Below are 18,531 nucleotides of genomic sequence, written 5' to 3'. Positions count from 1 at the left end.
TCAAATGGATTCGTCTCTATTCTCATCTTTAGTTGAAAGGACAAGTTCTTTGTCTGTTTTTCTTTATTTTATTTTATCTGCCTTTCTATACAATGCAACTCCAGATAAAAGAAAGGAAACTATATTTATTCTTCTTTCAAAGATAAAAAACAAAAATGCAGGCGAGGAAACAAATCTATTGTTTGGGTTTTTTTTTTTTTTGAGTGTGTGTGTGTGTTTTTAACATCACATCCTTTTACTTGCATGTGAAAGAGAGAGAATAGATGGTTTCATCTCTCAGCTGATGTCAGCTGGATGTAATTCAAATGGACAAGCGCAGTCAGGTTGCTTTTAAAAGATGAATAGCGTGTATTGATTTTTATAAGTCGTTAAACGCTGCTATTTAGTCTGAATCTCTGAGGCAGCAGCGAGATTCAAGGACTCAAGGACGAGGACCAGTGAAGTGGGTAATATAATGGAGGGACCGCAATATACAGTGTCCTGTCTCAGTGTCAAAGTGCACTTCCTATGTCACCCCTCCTTCGCTATCTCCTGAGAGATAAGGCAGTCATCAGTGGCTCTGAAGGCATCGCACGTATAAAATAGATGGTCATCATCTCTTATTTCCTGTGTCAGCACTCGTGATGATAATGTTGATGGCTCTGGGAATGGACGGTGACTATTATTGGAGGAAATCAATTAAGAAAATTAATGTAAGCTCTTACTGGCTCTTTATTCATTGGCCAGTGTTAAAGTTTTCCTTCATCCACTCTAAAGCTTTTCTCCAGCCAAATGCGGGCCAGTGGAGGTTAATGCATTTTTACTGTACTACGAGCTGCAAAACTCCTTCAAAAGCCCAGACTGATGCAAGAGCTTGTAGAACCCACCGGGGATCAGAGTTACAAAGGCTATTGGATTCACTCTAGTGAAGCGTCTGGAGGAGCAAAGAAAATAGGTTCACCTAAGTCTTTGATTGAATGTAGTTGGGTTTGTTAGTCCTGTCTGAAATATTTCTTATTACCTTCACCATGAAACAAAAACCACCAGGCTAAATTTCATGTAACATAGTCCAAGGGTGAAGTCTTAAATTTTAAGGGCAGATTTGTTTACCGTACTGAAAAAATCATGTTATTACTTCTGCCTTGGTGGAGGTTTGTTCTCCACAGAGTGCACCGGGTGGTCTGTTTGTTTATTTGTCTGTCTGCAGGATAAACAGGCTGTATAAAAGTTGTGGCTCTACCTTCCAGGTGTGGAAGTGAAGTCAACCCCATTAACCTGCATTACCTCTAATGACCAGCAGGGGACAACTGCTTGAAGTCTGACTATGTAAATGTCAGTTAGAAAATGATCTTTGTTATTTCTCGATTTATTTGAGCAAATCATTTCCTAACAAATGTACAGTCCCAATCGTTAGTTTCAATTCTTCTACAATATGTTAGTAAGGAATCGCTCACTTCAGAGTAAAACACATGAAGACACAGTTAAGCTTGAAGTTGTGGCTGAATGAGGACAGACAGCTTCACCACAGCTCTGTGCAAGGTTTCCACGTGGATTTGAGTTGTTTGCCCCCTAGTGTTTAACGCAAGCAAGTACATGTATTTACAGATGGATGGAAACAACACTTGATTAGCTAAGGGTGAGAGGCTGTCTGTTTTTTTTTTGTTGTTGTTGTTGTGGTTGGTTGGATTTTTGGTCAGAGAGACAACTGCAGAGGTATACTGATAGCCTGTTAGCATGCTCGTCACCTTTGAGGTTGTTTTGCTAGCACCCCTCTCCTACTGTCTCTCTGGAATCCATGGCAAAAGTTATTTCCCTGCACTGGAGGCTAGTCCAGAGTTGAACATGAACAGAAGGAGGAACTGCACGAACACGTCAGAGATCACCGAGGTTTCATACCCAATGGACCGAAGTTACTGTAACTTGTGCACGTTAGAATTATGCAAAAACTTTGGAGCCCAGGAGAAAGACTTTATGTTTAGCAGAAGGTCTTGATCAAAAAGCAGCACGGGATTATTTTCCCCACTTTTATTTCACATTGCAAGATTGTTTGTTTTTCGCATTGTTCAATAATTTCACAGAAAATACTTTATTGAAAGTCTGTCCTTTTGTGTGTGTGTCATGATGAAAATGTACTTAACAGTTTGCTGTTGGCCTTGGTGGAGCTCTCAAGGACACTTCTAGTTCTTGAAATATTACACTGCAAATAAAGAATCTCCAGTTTGAGTACGATTGCTAATATGGTCTGTCCTCCCCAGCAATCTGATTCTGGGTTGTACACCTGTGTTGCCACCAGCTCCAGCGGAGAAACATCATGGAGTGCTTACTTGGATGTCAGAGGTCAGCATCAGGACTAATACTTCATCTAGAAAATGAACACCATCATATTTATTTATGTATTCATTTTACCTCTCTGCGTTTCCTTTGTCAGACTCCACCGACCTTGTAGATTTAGACACGTCTAACAACGCCACAGCTCTCCCGGGGCCGCCCTCCAAACCAGAGGTCACGGATGTTACCAAGAGCAGTATCTCGTTGTCATGGGAACCAGGGCCAGAGGCAGGCTCCCCGGTGTCCTCCTATGTCATTGAGGCCTTTGGGTATGTCTGTGACCTACGGCCTCGGGCTACATTTAGTGACCCCGAACTTTCGTGGCAGTAACAGATGTGGGTGTTTCTGTAGGTGCTCGAGCAAGCAGCCGGGACAGTTTCAAGCTGGTTATTCTGAAAGCCTTAAATTTGACTCCATTATACACAAGTAACATTTGCTCTGGTATTTCAATTTGAATGCTAATTATTCGGCAAATACTTCTCACTTGAAGCTGAATGATGTTGATGAGAATTTTTTCTACCCTATTGTTGGCTGAAAGAAAGCACTACAAAGGCATGGAGTGTTTCATCATGGTTACCAGCATTATTCTTTAATCGTGATGACAGGAGGAATCTCAAAAGATTTCTGTGAATATGGTGTGTCATTATTGTTTGATATATGATTTTTTTCCCCCCACCAGTGTCTAGATTATTTTCTACAGTGACGACACAATTCTTTCAAACTAATTAGATCTGTGCTTTGTCTGTCTACAGTCAATCTGTGAGTAACAGCTGGCAAACAGTTGCAGACCATGTGAAGACAACCAAGTTCACCGTCAAGGACCTGCGACCCAATACCGTCTACCTGTTCATCATCAGGGCAGTCAATGCCCAAGGGCTTGGGGATCCTAGCCCCATGACTGAGCCTGTCCGCACACAAGGTACAGAAGAAACATGAGACTGTAATGGATTCTTAGTGATAAGCATCTGCATTTGATTCTACATGCCTGCTCCTTTTTATCTCTCCAAGACATTAGTCCCACAGCACAGGGAGTGGACCATCGTCGCGTGCAGAAGGAGTTAGGGGATGTGGTGGTCAGCATGCATAACCCTGTAGTCCTTAGCTCCACTTCAGTGCAGGTCACATGGACGGTGAGTACTGTATTTTTCCTGTGGTCTGCCGTTGTGCTCCCGTTACATTCAGCGGAACAAAGTGAATCTTGCCTGAGCGTGTTGGAGAACTCCATACTTGGCGTGTCACTGTGTTTTGGATTAGCTGGCACACACATACAGCATAAACATTATGGGAAGGCTACGCATTCATGGGCTTAACAGCTGGTGCTCCATCAATTTAGAATATTTTCTAGCTGATGCAGAAATCAAGACTAATGCTTCTGTTTAGGACAAATACATCACCATTAGGTGCTACTTGTGTCACTTCAGGAGGCAGATTGCAGGCTGCCTTTTATCTTGGAAACGTTATTTCTCTCTCTTGGCAAAGTGTCCCTCCTGTCTGCTGCTGTAGGTTAATGATACTAGAATGTGCTTATACTAGTCTGCTATTTCACGGCTGTCAGGTTGACAACCATGTACTGGAATGCTGTTTTGCAGACAGACCTAGTGACAGAATGAACCTGTTATACTTGTCTGCAAATATTCTAGGGTCTTAGTAATGTAAATTTCAGTCTGTGATTCATTGTGAACGTGTTCACGCCAACTGCTCATGTGCCGGAAAACACATATGAAATGTAAGTGACTGATAAATGAACTAAAACTGCAAACTTTGCTCAGGTGGATTCTTGGTGAGTTTTTTTTTTTTTCTTTTTCTTTTGTCCGCTCTGCTCCGTGAATCACATGATCATCTACCGCCATTCAAACATATTTTCAATTCAGCCGCTCCAGTTTAACACCTATCTGCTGCACACGTGTGGAACACGACCAGCCTTAATAACAGAGAGGCACATATTTATTGCCCTCAGCTGTCACTGATGGAAAGACTCTTCCTTCACTTAATGTCATAAGTGTCTCTATCAAAATAGTTCATGTTCACCGCTGGAGTAGGAAGGGACTTTTGAGAGATTTTTGTTGCCGTCTGAGAGCCCCGTCGGAGTATTTGCACAAAACCTGTATTTACAAAGTGGAATTCAATATTTCAACATAGTTTAATTGTCATTTTGATGCTCAGCAAATATATTGTGGCAAAGCTGAGATGCTCCATATCACCAGACTTCCGCTTGAACTGAAACCTTTATACTCTATATTTACGGGGCGATTTCTCTGGTTCTAATCTCTTGACAGGTACCGCTGAAAGGGCTTCTTTGCACAGATAAGTCCATTAGCAACAAGACGACATTCAAATTTTCCCCGTTTTGTCAAAGGTTAGAAGGTCTTAGGAGTTTATATATGAAAATTATACTTAAAAACTTTAAAATATCAAGGTAACTTTACAATCAGATGTGCAGATAATCGGAAGTTAATCATAGGGAAGACATGGCATACCTGCCTGTGTGAGGAGAAAAATCAGGTATGATTGTAGAATAGAGCGCTCGGTCACGTTGGACAAAAATAACGGTTTGCTGTCGTCGCACAAAAGGTCTTGATTAAATCTGCGTCTGTCTTCAAAAACAGCTGGTTGGACACAAGCACATCATACGTGCTGTATGTCGTCACCTTCTTAAATAATTGCCTAAGTCAATAAGACAATTCTTTATGCCCTAAAACAAATCCTTATGATGTTTTGTCTCCATTTTAATTTGTGTTTTCTGAAAAACTTTTTTAAAAAATGACTTGGCCGATTATTTTAAGAAGGTCACAATGTGTGACTTCTGAACACGACTGTGTTTAGTGGCAGTAGTAGCAGGCAGAGTGAGGCGAGATAGAGTGCTACGGTGATAACCAGCTGCCGCAGGGAAGAGCCTCCTCTTGCTTCAGTTAACCAGACATCCACATGAGTTTGCATCTGTCATGTGTTTTCTTCTTTAATGCGCCAGAAAAACTGAAAGAAAAAGAATCCTTCCTGAGCCGGTATTTTGAATCCAGAATGTGCCGTGGGTAACTGACTCTGGATTTAACTTTGGCAAATTCCCTAAACGCCCGCTTGCTAATTAAACTGTATGATTAACGAAGCATGCATTGTCGCTGACAGGGGGCACAGAATGAATGCTGATCCAGAGCTCCAAAGCAGTTTACTCACAGATGTATGACACCTCCCACATCATTACCATACAGTATGTCTTCATCCCACTCTTCCTCCCTTCTGTCAGGTGGATAATCCATCCCAGTTTATTCAAGGCTACCGCGTTCTATACCGGCAGACGTCAGGGCTGCCCTCCCCAGGACCGTGGCAGATACAAGACTTGAAGGTCGCCTCAGAGAGGGACATGACTCTGTCGGCTCTGAAGAAAGGCATCGTCTATGAGATTAAAGTGCGGCCATACTTCAATGAGTTCCAGGGTGCAGACAGTGAATCCATGACAGCACGAACCATGGAAGAAGGTAAGCGACAAATGAATGTCAAAAATCAATTTCTCTGCCTACTTTATGTTGCTAGAATGATGTAAGACTTTCTCAGGCGTGAAAGATGCTCTTGTGTAAATGGCTCTTCGTACTTTTATATTTTGTTGCCTCAAGTGATGGTTTCATGTCCAAATAGTAATGCATAATGGCATTTCAAGTACACCCCCCCCCCCCCCCCACACACACACACACACACATACTGCTGCAGTGCCATGTCCCTGTGCGTGATAACAGGTCTCCCAGACAGCACAGTAGGGGGTCTGTGACAAGCCCGGGCTCCAGTGGTTTGGAGGAGGGGCGGAAACTGTTGCCTTTGACATGAACTCAAATCTCTAGCTGCTCCTGTATGGACCCCTGCTGCCATGTCTCCGTCTCTCTCACACTCACACACACAATACAGTCCTTTTCACGAACACACACACAGTCCCAGAGCTTTATCGACAATGAGACTGCTTGTTCTCCTGCACAAAGGTTTTGACAATTCCAGCTTCAGGTCCTTCAACTAGCTTTGTCAGTGTGTTTAACCATATCACACATTCTTAATCGGTGGCTGAGGTTTCTAATTATTTTAAAAGTTCATTTTGATTCTTGGAGAAAAAAAGAAAAGAAAGAAACATTTCATGTGAACAATGACAACACCTCACTCACATCTCATAAGGTAGAAGTTACATGTGATTCATAAATATGTGTCCATAGGAGACATGTGCAGAACTCGGTCCAGCCTGTAACCTTACCCATGTGGGAGTCACTGGGTTCTTGGACTTGTTATAAAACTGAATTAAACATTTAAGACGACAACAGCTGATCATATGTAGATGGGAGACTGAATTTTATAACTTCCACTCGTTTTACCTCTCCAGCTGTGGTAGGGACCTAGAGACGGGTGTGTGCAGGAATGTGAGGTAAGAATCGCCATCCTCTGATGATGCACGGCTGGTTTGGTAGACAGTACCAAAGGTTCAACGCCAGTCTAAGAATCTGCAAAAGCAGACTTTTCCATAATAGCCATTTTGACGTGTCATTGCAGAGTGACCACATTAACATTGATCCTGTTCCGTTTAGCTGGCCCAGGGTTCTGGTACTTTGCGTTCTGGTTCAGTGGAATGGGAGCCACACATTAAGAAGCCCGTTATTCATTTGCGCAATTACACCTCTGTTTACCCTACTATTACAAGTCGAAATGGCTGAGAAAAGGTCCTGTTGGGTAGGAAATGGGCATCTGGGGGAGGAGCCCTTGCGCATAAACTCTTTGCTGCTAGGTAAACTTTGCAGAATTATCACCGTCAACCAGACCAACACCTTGATTAGAGGAGACAAAGTATATAGTCTGCTATAGTTTTTCTTGTGCTGGTGTTGCCGGGGAAACAGAGGCACGCAATAAAGTAATGACAGTTCACGAACTGGCACCGGCACCAACACAGAACCAATATAAGGGTAATGCTGTTGGAACATGGATATGAGAGAGGCTAGCATTCCCCTACTGAGCTCCCGTGTCAAAGATCTCTCTCTGTGGTAGCGCCATCTGTTGTTGATAGCATGTGATTAAGTCGAAAGCACTTGGAGGTGCTTGTCAGGACCCATCCTATTACAGGATTCATCTGGTGCATAAGCTGTTGTGTAGTAGAACACAAGGCAACTTCACTTCCAGGTGTGTGTGTCTATGTGTGTGTATGTGTGTGCATCTGTGTGTGTGTGTGTGTGTGTGTGTATGTGTGTGCATCTGTGTGTGTGTGTGTGTGTGTGTCTTTGTCTGTGTGTGTGTGCGTCTTTGTCTGTGTGTGTGTGTGTCTTTGTCTGTGTGGGTAGGTGTTTGAGTGCATGGGGGCTCCTTGTAGAATTGTATCCTGGTCAAGTGCTGTATCAGCTGAACTGTGTAAAATATGGCTGACTGAGAGCAAGTCAAGATGAGGCCATTAATACAAAGGAAAACTTCAACCCACAGCATCTCCGTGTGTGATGGTAACACATGAGAGGGCCAATAAACAGGAGGTGGTGGAGAGAGAGAGAGAAAACTACCTCACTAGAGCCCAATTAAAATGGCCACACCACATCACTGCTTCCTTTTTCCCATACAGGGGTCCATGGCCTTGTTACTTGGGATTCCGTAAAGAAATGCGTCATGGTACAGATAAATTGATTTGATCTTCCAAAACTCCTGGGGGCCGCAAATGGGCCTCGGAGCACAGCGATAAAAGAAGAGAGCAAAGGCTGCATTTGTGAAACTCTAGCATGGGCCATTTCAGCATCCTCGCAGGGCCAAACAGCTGATTTTTGTCATTATATCCTGGTTTTGATGGGAGCCAAGCCTGCGATGAGTGATTCTCAAAAACCCTCAGTGAATCACCATTGAGAGCTGCGGGGTCAAAGGTGATCGGCTTTGTGACCTCACCTTCATCCCTGTGGTCTTCTGGCATTCAACCACTTCCTGCGTCTCTGGTGTGCCGAGGTGCTATTTAGGTGTGGCAGGTCATATAAAGATATACGGCCATTATAAGACTGGGGCTAGAGAGGCCAGACAAGGCCATCCGCTATCAAATGGAACTCCTTCATCCCATTAGGTTGAGGTTTTTTTTACATCGCACAGGTCATACAGGGGCAGATTTGTTAACATAGAAGTGTTTGCTAATCTCTTCATTTAACAGCTTAAGGGATGGACTCATTAAGTTATATTTACCAGTTTATATCCTGTACATTCGTGCATTTAACAGCACAGTAAACATGTAAATCTTCCCACAGACATCGGAGGTAAATTTGTTTGAAATTTCGATCTAACTGCAGCGTTCATTAGACTTGTGACATCATTAACATCCGATTGTGTCCATTTATTGTAATGATATCCTGAGTCATTACTGGTGCTCCAGTCAGGAGTCATCCTCTGGGATTGTTCTAACATACGGAAATTGCACGTCTATACTTAATGGTTCCTGTCTTCTCCTAATGTAAATATTTGACTGGCTGGACCATCAGTCTGCTCAAGCAGCGCCACTGACATTTAAAAACTCTAGCTTTCTTGTTTGCTTACTCTGACAAAGTGCACTCCCAACGAACCCCACATGACGTAGCGGAGAGTTTTATGCTAAATGTTGTGTTTGGCTCGACAGAGATGTGAAGAATAGATTGACCTGAATGTTAATGTACTGATCAATGTTGACTACTGGTCTTTCTGCACACAGTATGTTACAGCTGCTGCTATTTTATGCTGAAGGTAAATTATGCAGCAGACTCTGATGCCGTCCTGTGTGACATGTATAAAACAAGCATGTGAAGAGAAGATAACACGAACTGTGTTTGCCTCATGACACAGTAATATTTGACGGAAGGGACAAAGAACACTCGAAATAATCACTTAAATGCAGTACACCATCAATGAACAAGATGGTGTACTGCAAATATTGAACATACTGCATAAATATCTTGAAATAAAGCTGCAAATGGAGTTTTTCTGCATATTTGTTTTTATATTTTATCGATCACTATGGTTTGTTTTCACGTGCTAATGGATCACTCTTGGCTTGGTAAAGTCGGGATCTAAATACGATCAAGTCAGTATCATTTTCTGAATTTAAATGTGATGTTTTGGCTTTGAGCCAGAGAGCTGCAATTTTACAACCATTTAGTATGTGCATCAGTGCCACTTGAAAATAGTGTCAGCCGGTATAAAAGAAACATATATAAACAGGAAAAATGGCAAAATACACCATTTAATTAGTCCTGTGCCTCCTGAAATAATAAAACTTCCGCTGGGCCCCCCCTTATTGCGATTGTGTTAGCAGTGGCTAGGCTAGCACTGCTAACATTAAAGCTAGCTCTGTCAAACCTGGTACTACTACTATTTCTGCAGCTGCTGCTACTTCTGCTACTGCTGCTCCTTCCTGGGGTGTGATGTGAGATCATTTAAACCACTTACCCATATTTGAACTCTTTTTGGGAGCCGCCCACCGCCCTACCCGGCCTCTGATTGGCTTGTTCAGGGTTCCTTTAGGCGTGTTGAGAACGATGGTTCAAGGTCACAGCCGATCAGAGGAAGAGAAGTAGCAGGTCTTTAAAGACTCCGGGGAAAACAACACAACACAAAAAGCTGAATTTTAAGACGATGCTACACTTTTTTTTGGGGGGGGGGGGGTACCACCTGACATAACTGTCTACCTTGACAGGAGATGTTTAATTTAGATATTATTTCACTATCAGTCTCAAGATATTGAAGGCAGGCAGCACAGCACAGTTTTTACTATATGATAAGAATATAATTAACAATGCATAAATATGTTCATTTTTAATGTTGCCACTGGTAATTTTGGCACATACTAATTACTTTGTACTTCAGTGTAGCTTCACCTTAATTATGAAATCATAATTTAGCATTTCATTTTTTTTTATATCCATTAGCCAGCAATGTATTTCCAAAAATTTATATATGTAATAAGAATATGGGGGGGAAATATGAATGTGTGGCATGAATGTTTGATTAAGTGGGCCTTTAATAAGAAACATGACTCTACTAGTGGGAAAAGTTAGTGTGGAGCTGTGCACTGCTGCCTGTCCTGATCAGGACTTGTTTTAGGAATAGAGCTCATGTTATTTGTGCTCACATCCAGATGATATCCCAGCATAACGATAGGACATCATCTGGAGCTTTATATTGGGCTTATCTGTCATGAGATAAAAGGGTTTTCCTTCTGGGTCATCGTAGCAGTGACAGTACCTCTGTGCAAGTACGTTTTAACAGTAATTAATTCAGATGCAGTCTAAATAACTGAATATAGATATTCTCAAAATGGCTTGAGACCATTTTTTTTTTTTTTTTTTTACATGTAATAAAAATAAACTGCATCTCATATTGCAAATTTCATTCCTTTTGTACTGGCAGACTGTCAAATAGTTTGCGGGTATGTCATCTCTGTTTGGAGCCTCTTTGTCACGTTCTAGTAATGTCACATGGGGAGGTTCGCTTCAATTAAAAAAAAAATGTACCGTTTGTTAGTTTCATGAGCTCTCCAGACACCATTAGACTGGCAAGGTTCACCCTCAAGACTCGTAGACACTTTCTTCCTCAGATCTACCAATGCAGCTCTTAAACCAGAAGACATTCAACACGCATCTTCTTTGCATTTGTCTCCTGCGGTTTACGGAACCCAGCGCATATAGAAGATTCACGTCACAGTCACCATGTTGCTGTCTGACAAGGTGGCAAACAAGACCATCGCACCACGGCCCTCGCGCTTCGCACGTCTCCACACTGCTGTTGATATCAACTCCTTGCTTACATGGATCCATAACAGACAACGTTATCTTGTTGCTGCTCCTTAATTGGGTCCGAAGTGTTATTTCATGCACTCAGTCAGAACATAATGATAGCTCAAATCGAAATCGAGAGAAACTCTGCGCCCCAAGCAGTTGTGTAGTCCATTCAGAGAGAGATGATGATTTGCTCAGTTGCATGGATATGGCGTTTGCCTCCTGCTGCCTGCAGTCCTTTAAACTCTCCAATCTGTCCTCGCAGGTTATCAGGCCAGTTTGGTACACTTAAGAAACATTCCATTAGGAAGGTAGTTTGAATTTGGCCCCGTGATACACAGCATACACATGCATAACAAATCCAAACCCTCATTAGAGGACAAACAGATTGACCATTTTCATTCAGAGCATTTATGCAAAATTGAATAGAGCTACTGTATGTTGGAAATTTTGGCATGTTGTTGTAATTGCAGCAATTCATTATGGAAATGACGTTAGTTTCTTGGCAGAGAAAACATCCACTCAAACATGCTCCGTACATATATATAAACTTGCTGGTCTGCTTTTGATGGTTTTCATTTGTGCAGTTCCTAAACCACAAACTAATAACTGAAGATGGGTACAAGATAAGGGAATATTAAACTCACTATAATGGAGGGATTGTACATTTAGTCGTTCCCTGTGATTTCCAGTGGTACAAATAGCTTAAAAACCATTAAGATATGAAATTGATACCGTGTGGTCTTCATCTGCCACGCTGGCACAGAAAATACCCTCTTCCGTATCTTGCTGTGTGTGAATATGAGTTGAGAAAATGCGAGAGAAACATCCCTCAATGACGGGAGACACTCCTGCTTCTATTGGGGACATTTATTCTCTTTTTCTCAGGAATTTCTTTTGTTTTTTTAACATTTCCAACCCCTCCAGCTCCCAGTGCGCCACCACAGCAAGTGACAGTGTTGACAGTCGGGAGCCATAATAGCACCTCCATCAGCGTCTCATGGGACCCTCCCCCCTCTGACCAACAGAATGGTATCATCCAGGAGTACAAGGTAAACTCAAAATGCATTTTAATAATGTACCTGTGCAGCCGTGCAGTGAATTCTGACCGGTGTGCCTGTCTCTGGCAGATCTGGTGTTTGGCCAACGAAACACAGTTTCATGTCAATAAGTCTGTGGATGCAACCATCCGCTCAGTGGTTGTCGGGGGTCTGCAGACTGGAGTGCAGTACCATGTGGAGGTTGCTGCAGGCACCAGTGCAGGAGTGGGGGTGAGGAGCAAACCCCAGCTCATCATCTTAGGTAATCCACTCACTTACACACACACACACACACACACACACACACACACACACACACACACACACACAGACAACACCAAACCTGGAGTCAAATTAAATGACCTAATCATGTGGTACCAAGGTCTCCAGCACGGATTGGAGGTCTGGAAAAATGATTTATCAATTTAGGGCACTTGAGGAGAGAAGATTGCGCTTCACAACACAGACATCTACTGAGAAATCAATAGCGGTTCATTACATGTAGTGTGTGGTAACACTGCCAAGTACTGTTAGCCATATCAATAATCCTCTTCAATATGTGGGCAGCTGCCGCTAACAAAGTAGAGAGTGTTTCTGTTGGAGCTTATCAGCCTATCACATCTGATAAAATAGCTAAAGGATGCTCAGAGTACATAAGCCAGGAATCAATATGAGAGCCAAAGCCAGATGCTCTTCATCTGTGACTTTTGACTGATATATATAATAACGCCCTTAACACACAGCAAGAGAGGGAAACACAGGCCTGCGGACTGAGGCTTAATGATGGTGTGGTGGTTTGGGGGGTGGGGGTGGGGTGGGGGGGTTCCTGCTGGAGACTGTGAATCTAATTTCACAGCACAGTAACTGCAACGGAAAATCAAACTCCGTCAGAGCTGCTCTGTCAATCTCATGTCTTGCAGCTCAAGTTGATAAGTGCACTGCTGAATTGATTAACTCTGCCCACATATTGGATGCACTGATGCTGTTGTTTGTTTGTTTGTTTGTTTTTTTACCACTGGAGCCCTATTTGTTTTTCATCTACTCATAGCCTCATGGTATATGTTTGATTTGTGCTTTATTTCATGTTCACTTTGTTGTTTTTTGTCCGCTGTTATTCACATTTCTTTCTTTTGTTCATCCTATGCTCTGAAACAAGTCAAGTAAGAGATACAGAATTATAAAAATCCATTGACACACCAGAAATATATTGGCCTTTTGTGTGTGTGTGTGTGTGTGTGTGTGTGTGTGTGTGTGTGTGTGTGTGTGTGTGTGTGTGTGTGGGGTTCGCCCAGGTGCGGAACTGAAGGATGTAATGACGGGGTCGGAGGGCAACAATAGCATCTCAGATGTGGTGAAGCAGCCGGCCTTCATCGCTGGTTTGGGAGGGGCCTGCTGGATTGTCCTCATGGGCTTCAGCGCATGGCTTTATTGGAGGAGGAAGAAGAGGAAAGGTCTCAGCAACTACGCAGGTAAAAATCAATTTACATGGTTCTGCATCAACGCAGAAGCTCAAAGCACAGTTGATCCCTCTCTCTCTCTCTCTCTCTCTCTCTCTCTCTCTCTCTCTCTCTCCAATAAAAGCTGATGTCATCACAGATTTAGCTCAATTTTAGGTGCCTAAAAATGCAGAACAACATAAATGTATTCAGCACAGATGGAAATAGGCTCTATTTACTTTCTATTCACTGTGCATTGATGTGCATCAACTGTGCTGAGTTCCATCAGCAATGCACATCAGCGTTCCAATACATTCATGTGAGATAAGTAATTTAAGATCCCCTTCCATTATCAGAGCATGGCTGATGTTGTTTGCACATTAACATGAGCCACGTCCAGGTTTAGGAGTGAAATATTCCTTGATCCCTCTGTGAGTCAAGCATATAGCAGTGTGTGTGTGTGTGTGTGTGTGTGTTCCATTATCATAATGCAGCGTCGGTTGCAGTCACTTGGTGAGAGACCGCCGTGATTTCCTAATTCAGTGGGGATTTACATGATTGAGTGCTGCTCCTCTGATCCCCTTTTCTGAAAACAAATTGAGGAATTTAATTCCAAAACACCAAAACACATTTCCATTTCAGGGATGATTTTTTATTTATTTATTTATTTATAATGTAAGTGTCAAGATGAATTGATGCAAACAACAATTTTACCAAAGAAAAGGAAAGAAAAAGAGAGAAATCAGAACAAACACATTGTTCCTGTTCCTGTCTTTGCTTGCTCCGATTTTCATTGTGACGCTAAAAACAAGGACTGCACAGATGCCTCCAGCCCAAAAAAAAGGGTCAAATGTGTTCATCTTCATTGAACTTTGCCCTAAAGACAGTCGGGACCCTTCAGAAAAGGCTGAAATGTCGTGATTTTGTGTATTTCCCCCCAAAGTTTCATTAAAATCTGATCCCTGACACATCATCAATAACAGATGAGCAAACAAAGCAAATATTTTCTCACCTGATATTGTTTTAAGAAAGGCGTTTTGGAATGGAGGGTAGCTTTTTGTTGTTTGTGCATACACAAATGCGTAATTTAATATGAACGCTCTCACTTTCTTCTTTGCAGTTCAGTCCTTCACCTTTACCCGCGCAGGTATGCTTTTACTCCATACTTTAAAATGTCACACGACTTCTTCTTGACAGCAGGAATATGTTTGTCGCTCAAACTGATTGTAAAAAATAATACTTAACTGTTTTCCCTTCTCTTATAATTTCCCCTACAAGTTACATTCCAAAGAGACAGAGGCCTGATCAGAAATGGAAGGTGAGATATTATATTAACTTCTAATCAACCCCCACCCCTCAGAAAAAAAAGACCTTCAACTAGATCTTTCCCGCTGACATTTCAGTTCCGCGCAGCTCCGTCCACCTTCTCCACGACGGGGAGTTCTTTATTGTCGCACCTGAAATGAAGGGGGATTTCATGATGAATAGAATTTGCATACATATCCCAACGTTTGCCGTCTACCTTTCTCATATCACAGTAAGATTTGCACTAATGTATACTGGATGAAATCATTAATCGCTCCTTTGATGTGGGTGCTAGTAATTAATGCGGCTGGGCTGCTGTTTTATTCACTGGCTCTGTCTCGGTTCAGCTGAGGTTGAAGCTGGCAGAGCGAGAGGTCGTGACAGGAGGGGAGGTTACCGATGTGAAGTACTCAGTGGCGATTCCTACAGGCGTGAAACAACAGCCTGATCAAAATGCCACAAAAGAAAAAGTCAAGCCCGTTTTTGTACCCTCTGACATGAGCAAAAACTACAAGAGCAGCCATGTTTCTTTTGCAGAAAGAAGGAATGAGAGCCATCTTCTTGTTGTTTTTTTTTTTAATTCCTCCATGTCACACCTAAGCAAGCAGATAAGCCCAGAGCCACAACAAATAATGGACTAAAAATAAACACTTTCCAACCTTTGTGTGTGCATTTCACCACAGCTTGTATACACACAGACACACACACACACATGTGTATTATTGTGTTAGGATTGGCTTGAGCTCCTGAGTAAATGTATGTAAATGTATGTATGCCGTGTATTTTAAAATGGAAATTATTGATGTAATTGTTTGAACACCTTTGAGCCATCATCAAGTCAGCTGTAAACAATTCCCTCGGCACTTGGCAAATCAGACTCAGTGGAAAATTCCCCGTGTGGTAGCACATTAAGTAAACATGCGAACGGGACGCACGAGGCATGAGAATGTTTTGCCGTATTTACAGCAGCTGATACAAAGTGGTTGTGAATTATCTCTTCCTTTTTTTTTTCTCCTTGAATTGATGCTCACAACTTCCTTACCTTGATGTTAAAACCCGTTTTCACGACTGCTGTATTTCACCAAGACAAAATGACACGGTAGCTTTCCTAAACCACCTAATGGGCTTTTGCTGTCTCTGTTGCCATGGAGACGGTGCAGCAGTATAGCTGCTCTGCCAGAGGCAGTGCATGATTCTCAATTTAAAATGTAAATTTCTGTTGTGCTAAGGCTCTAAAGTGGATTTAGTGTGTATTTAGGCCTCCCTTGCTTCTCCGGGGAGAGTTTGGGGTGGTGAAGTCGAGCAGAGGCAGGGTTCTGATTTATGGACTTGCCATTTTATGTCTTTGTTGTTTGTGCACTGGGATGTTCCACAGGCGAGAATATGCTGAATGGCTTTTCACATCAATTTGTTGTTGATGCAGCAAGAAAAAAATATTGTAGCAATCTGGGCTGGATATTTAACAATGTCACCGGTCCTCTTAATCTTAACTCCCTCCATCCTCTCTTTGTCTCCTTCATCCTCTCGTAGTCGCCCAGGTCTGTTGAAAGCGGGTGACCCAGGCCTGCCCTGGTTGGCTGACTCCTGGCCCTCCACAAGCCTCCCAGCCAATGGTGGATTAGGGAGTCCGAAGGGCAGCAGCAACTTTGGCCGAGGAGGTAAACATAAACAGGGTTGGGTGATGGGAGTAGACTCTTAGCATCGCCCGGTCAGACAGTTTTGACGTTCATCCTTTGCTCAGCACAGTGACAGGATATGACACGTGCACAGAAATTAAAAAAAAGCCTTTGAGGGATGTTCTTTACTAATGTGATTTGACAAGCTTGATATTTGGCTTCAATTTGCGGCGTTAGCGTCTACTTTTTGCTGCTTTTTCTTCCTCATACCCTGCCATTGTAGATTTTGTTGATCGCTCAACTATGTGTGTGTTATTGTGTCTTTGCATGTTGGTCAGCTTCAGGCTTTACACGTGGCTGACACTAGAGCTGAAGGTTAGCACAGTTTGAGTATCCCTCTTGTGAACACTCCACCAGGCTCCCACAGAGCATTGCATGCTAATTATGGTTGTAGATAATCACTTTCATTTATATCAACGCCATTGGAGACCTGTATTTAACGAACACAGAGCGTCAGAACAGCAGGGAATGTTAATGACCTTAAAGATCATTAACTTCAAGTCAACTTATCTCTCCATGATCCTTTATCCCTTGTTCCTTTTGTCTCAGATGTTTTACCGTCAGCAGCGGTTGAGAAGACTGGCACCATGCTGTCTGATGGTGCCATCTACAGCAGTATTGACTTCATGGGGAAGGCAGGCTACAGTAGCCCAGCGCGAGGCAGTCAGCAGCCCACCCCCTACGCCACCACTCAGATACTGCAGTCCAACAGTTTCCACGAGCTGGCTGTAGATAGACCGGATCCCCGCTGGAAGGCTTCTCTTCAAGCCCAGCAGGAGATAGCAAACCTGGGCTACTCGCTAACTGACAGACGACCTGGCAATAGTAAGAATCACGATGAACCGTGCAGTAAAAGCATTAAATAGTTTCATTGTAGCGTTACTGCAAGGGAGTTGATAAGCAAAACTGAAAGAGCAAAGGAGAAGAGAGGGGTTTTATTTACATATTCACTGAAAATGGACCCTCGGGATAATGTTCTTAATTACTCCTCTGTCTTCATCAGAGTTCTACCCCGGGAGCTCATCTAGCCTAGAAATGTCACACAATCATGACGCATTTCTTTGGGGTTAACTTGATTATTGATGGCGGAATATCTTGTGTTATTTTTGCAGCATATATACGTTTAGTATATTCACGGAGGCAGGTTTTCTTTTTTTTTCTTTTTTTTTTTGTATGCACTATCCGCAATGTGCTCAGTTAAATGTCAGGCTTAGCAGAGATAAAAGTAGAGCAAGCTGCATGGAAGCAACTTAAAGTGGTTTGCCGCAGGTTTTTGATGCCTCTTCAAGAAATGTCACTGTTTAGAAAAAGTCTTTAATTCACTGTCAGATCACAAAAAAGAGATAACGACCAGAAGATATTTTTTTAGGGGAAAAAAAATGGTAGCAAAGAAAGGCAGTGTGTGTCTGTGCGAGAATTAATCTTATTTGTGTGAACATTACGTTGAGGAGACTAAACTCACTCCCCTCTTTACCTGCCCTCAGGTGCAAAGGTTGGCAAGAAAAAGAAGGTGAAAGGTGGAACAAAGACAGCTAAATCAAATGGGACGTGCTGGGCTAACATGCCCCTGCCTCCTCCACCTATGCACCCTCTCCCCGGTACTGAGGTTGACCTTGACCGCTACCCCCAGGAAAACCATGGAGGAGGGTAAAAGATACTTTCATATCTCATCAATCTCTTCACACAGAAAAAGCAAAGAAACACACGTAAACATCAAGGTCAACATATCCTGCACCTGTGTCCAGTGTGTGTGTGTGTGTGTGTGTGTACTTGGTTTTTGTTATCTTTTGGAGACCTTTTCTGGTATAAACACTAAGCTTATCAGGACCCCTAGTCCTCATGGGGACCAAAGACCGGTCCTGATGCGGCAGAACTTCATTTGTGAACACCTGGTCAAAGTTAGAGTGAAGGTGTAAACTGCAGTTAGCTTGAGGTTGAGGTTAGGCATCAATTGGTTAGGGTTAGGGTTTGGATTCGGGCTTGGGTTTGGATATTCACATGAATGGAAGTCAGTGGAATGTTGGAATAAGGAGAGCTA

At 42.7% G+C, this 18,531-nt stretch overlaps 1 protein-coding gene across 5 annotated transcripts in view; it reads left to right on the top strand.

Moving 5' to 3' along the window:
- LOC147248940 (roundabout homolog 2-like) overlaps nucleotides 1-18,531 on the top strand; it is a 98,532-nt gene that overhangs the window by 71,690 nt on the left and 8,311 nt on the right. For all 5 annotated transcript variants that reach the window (XM_086225930.1, XM_086225927.1, XM_086225929.1 and 2 more), the window contains 13 exons: nucleotides 2,235-2,316; nucleotides 2,408-2,576; nucleotides 3,060-3,226; nucleotides 3,316-3,437; nucleotides 5,549-5,780; nucleotides 11,964-12,088; nucleotides 12,167-12,338; nucleotides 13,369-13,545; nucleotides 14,633-14,659; nucleotides 14,791-14,830; nucleotides 16,348-16,475; nucleotides 17,043-17,318; nucleotides 17,978-18,140. In XM_086225930.1, coding sequence (XP_086082056.1) covers nucleotides 2,235-2,316; nucleotides 2,408-2,576; nucleotides 3,060-3,226; nucleotides 3,316-3,437; nucleotides 5,549-5,780; nucleotides 11,964-12,088; nucleotides 12,167-12,338; nucleotides 13,369-13,545; nucleotides 14,633-14,659; nucleotides 14,791-14,830; nucleotides 16,348-16,475; nucleotides 17,043-17,318; nucleotides 17,978-18,140 — 1,880 coding nt within the window. The remainder of the gene's footprint in view (nucleotides 1-2,234; nucleotides 2,317-2,407; nucleotides 2,577-3,059; nucleotides 3,227-3,315; nucleotides 3,438-5,548; nucleotides 5,781-11,963; nucleotides 12,089-12,166; nucleotides 12,339-13,368; nucleotides 13,546-14,632; nucleotides 14,660-14,790; nucleotides 14,831-16,347; nucleotides 16,476-17,042; nucleotides 17,319-17,977; nucleotides 18,141-18,531) is intronic.

This window comes from Aulostomus chinensis, chromosome 15 (genome assembly GCF_037954235.1).
Source record: "Aulostomus chinensis isolate RoL2024-O1b breed Wild chromosome 15, RoL_Achi_v1.0, whole genome shotgun sequence".
Taxonomy (NCBI): domain Eukaryota; kingdom Metazoa; phylum Chordata; class Actinopteri; order Syngnathiformes; family Aulostomidae; genus Aulostomus; species Aulostomus chinensis.
Note: the sequence above shows the minus strand (reverse complement) of the source record. Positions and strands in the feature narration are given on the sequence as shown.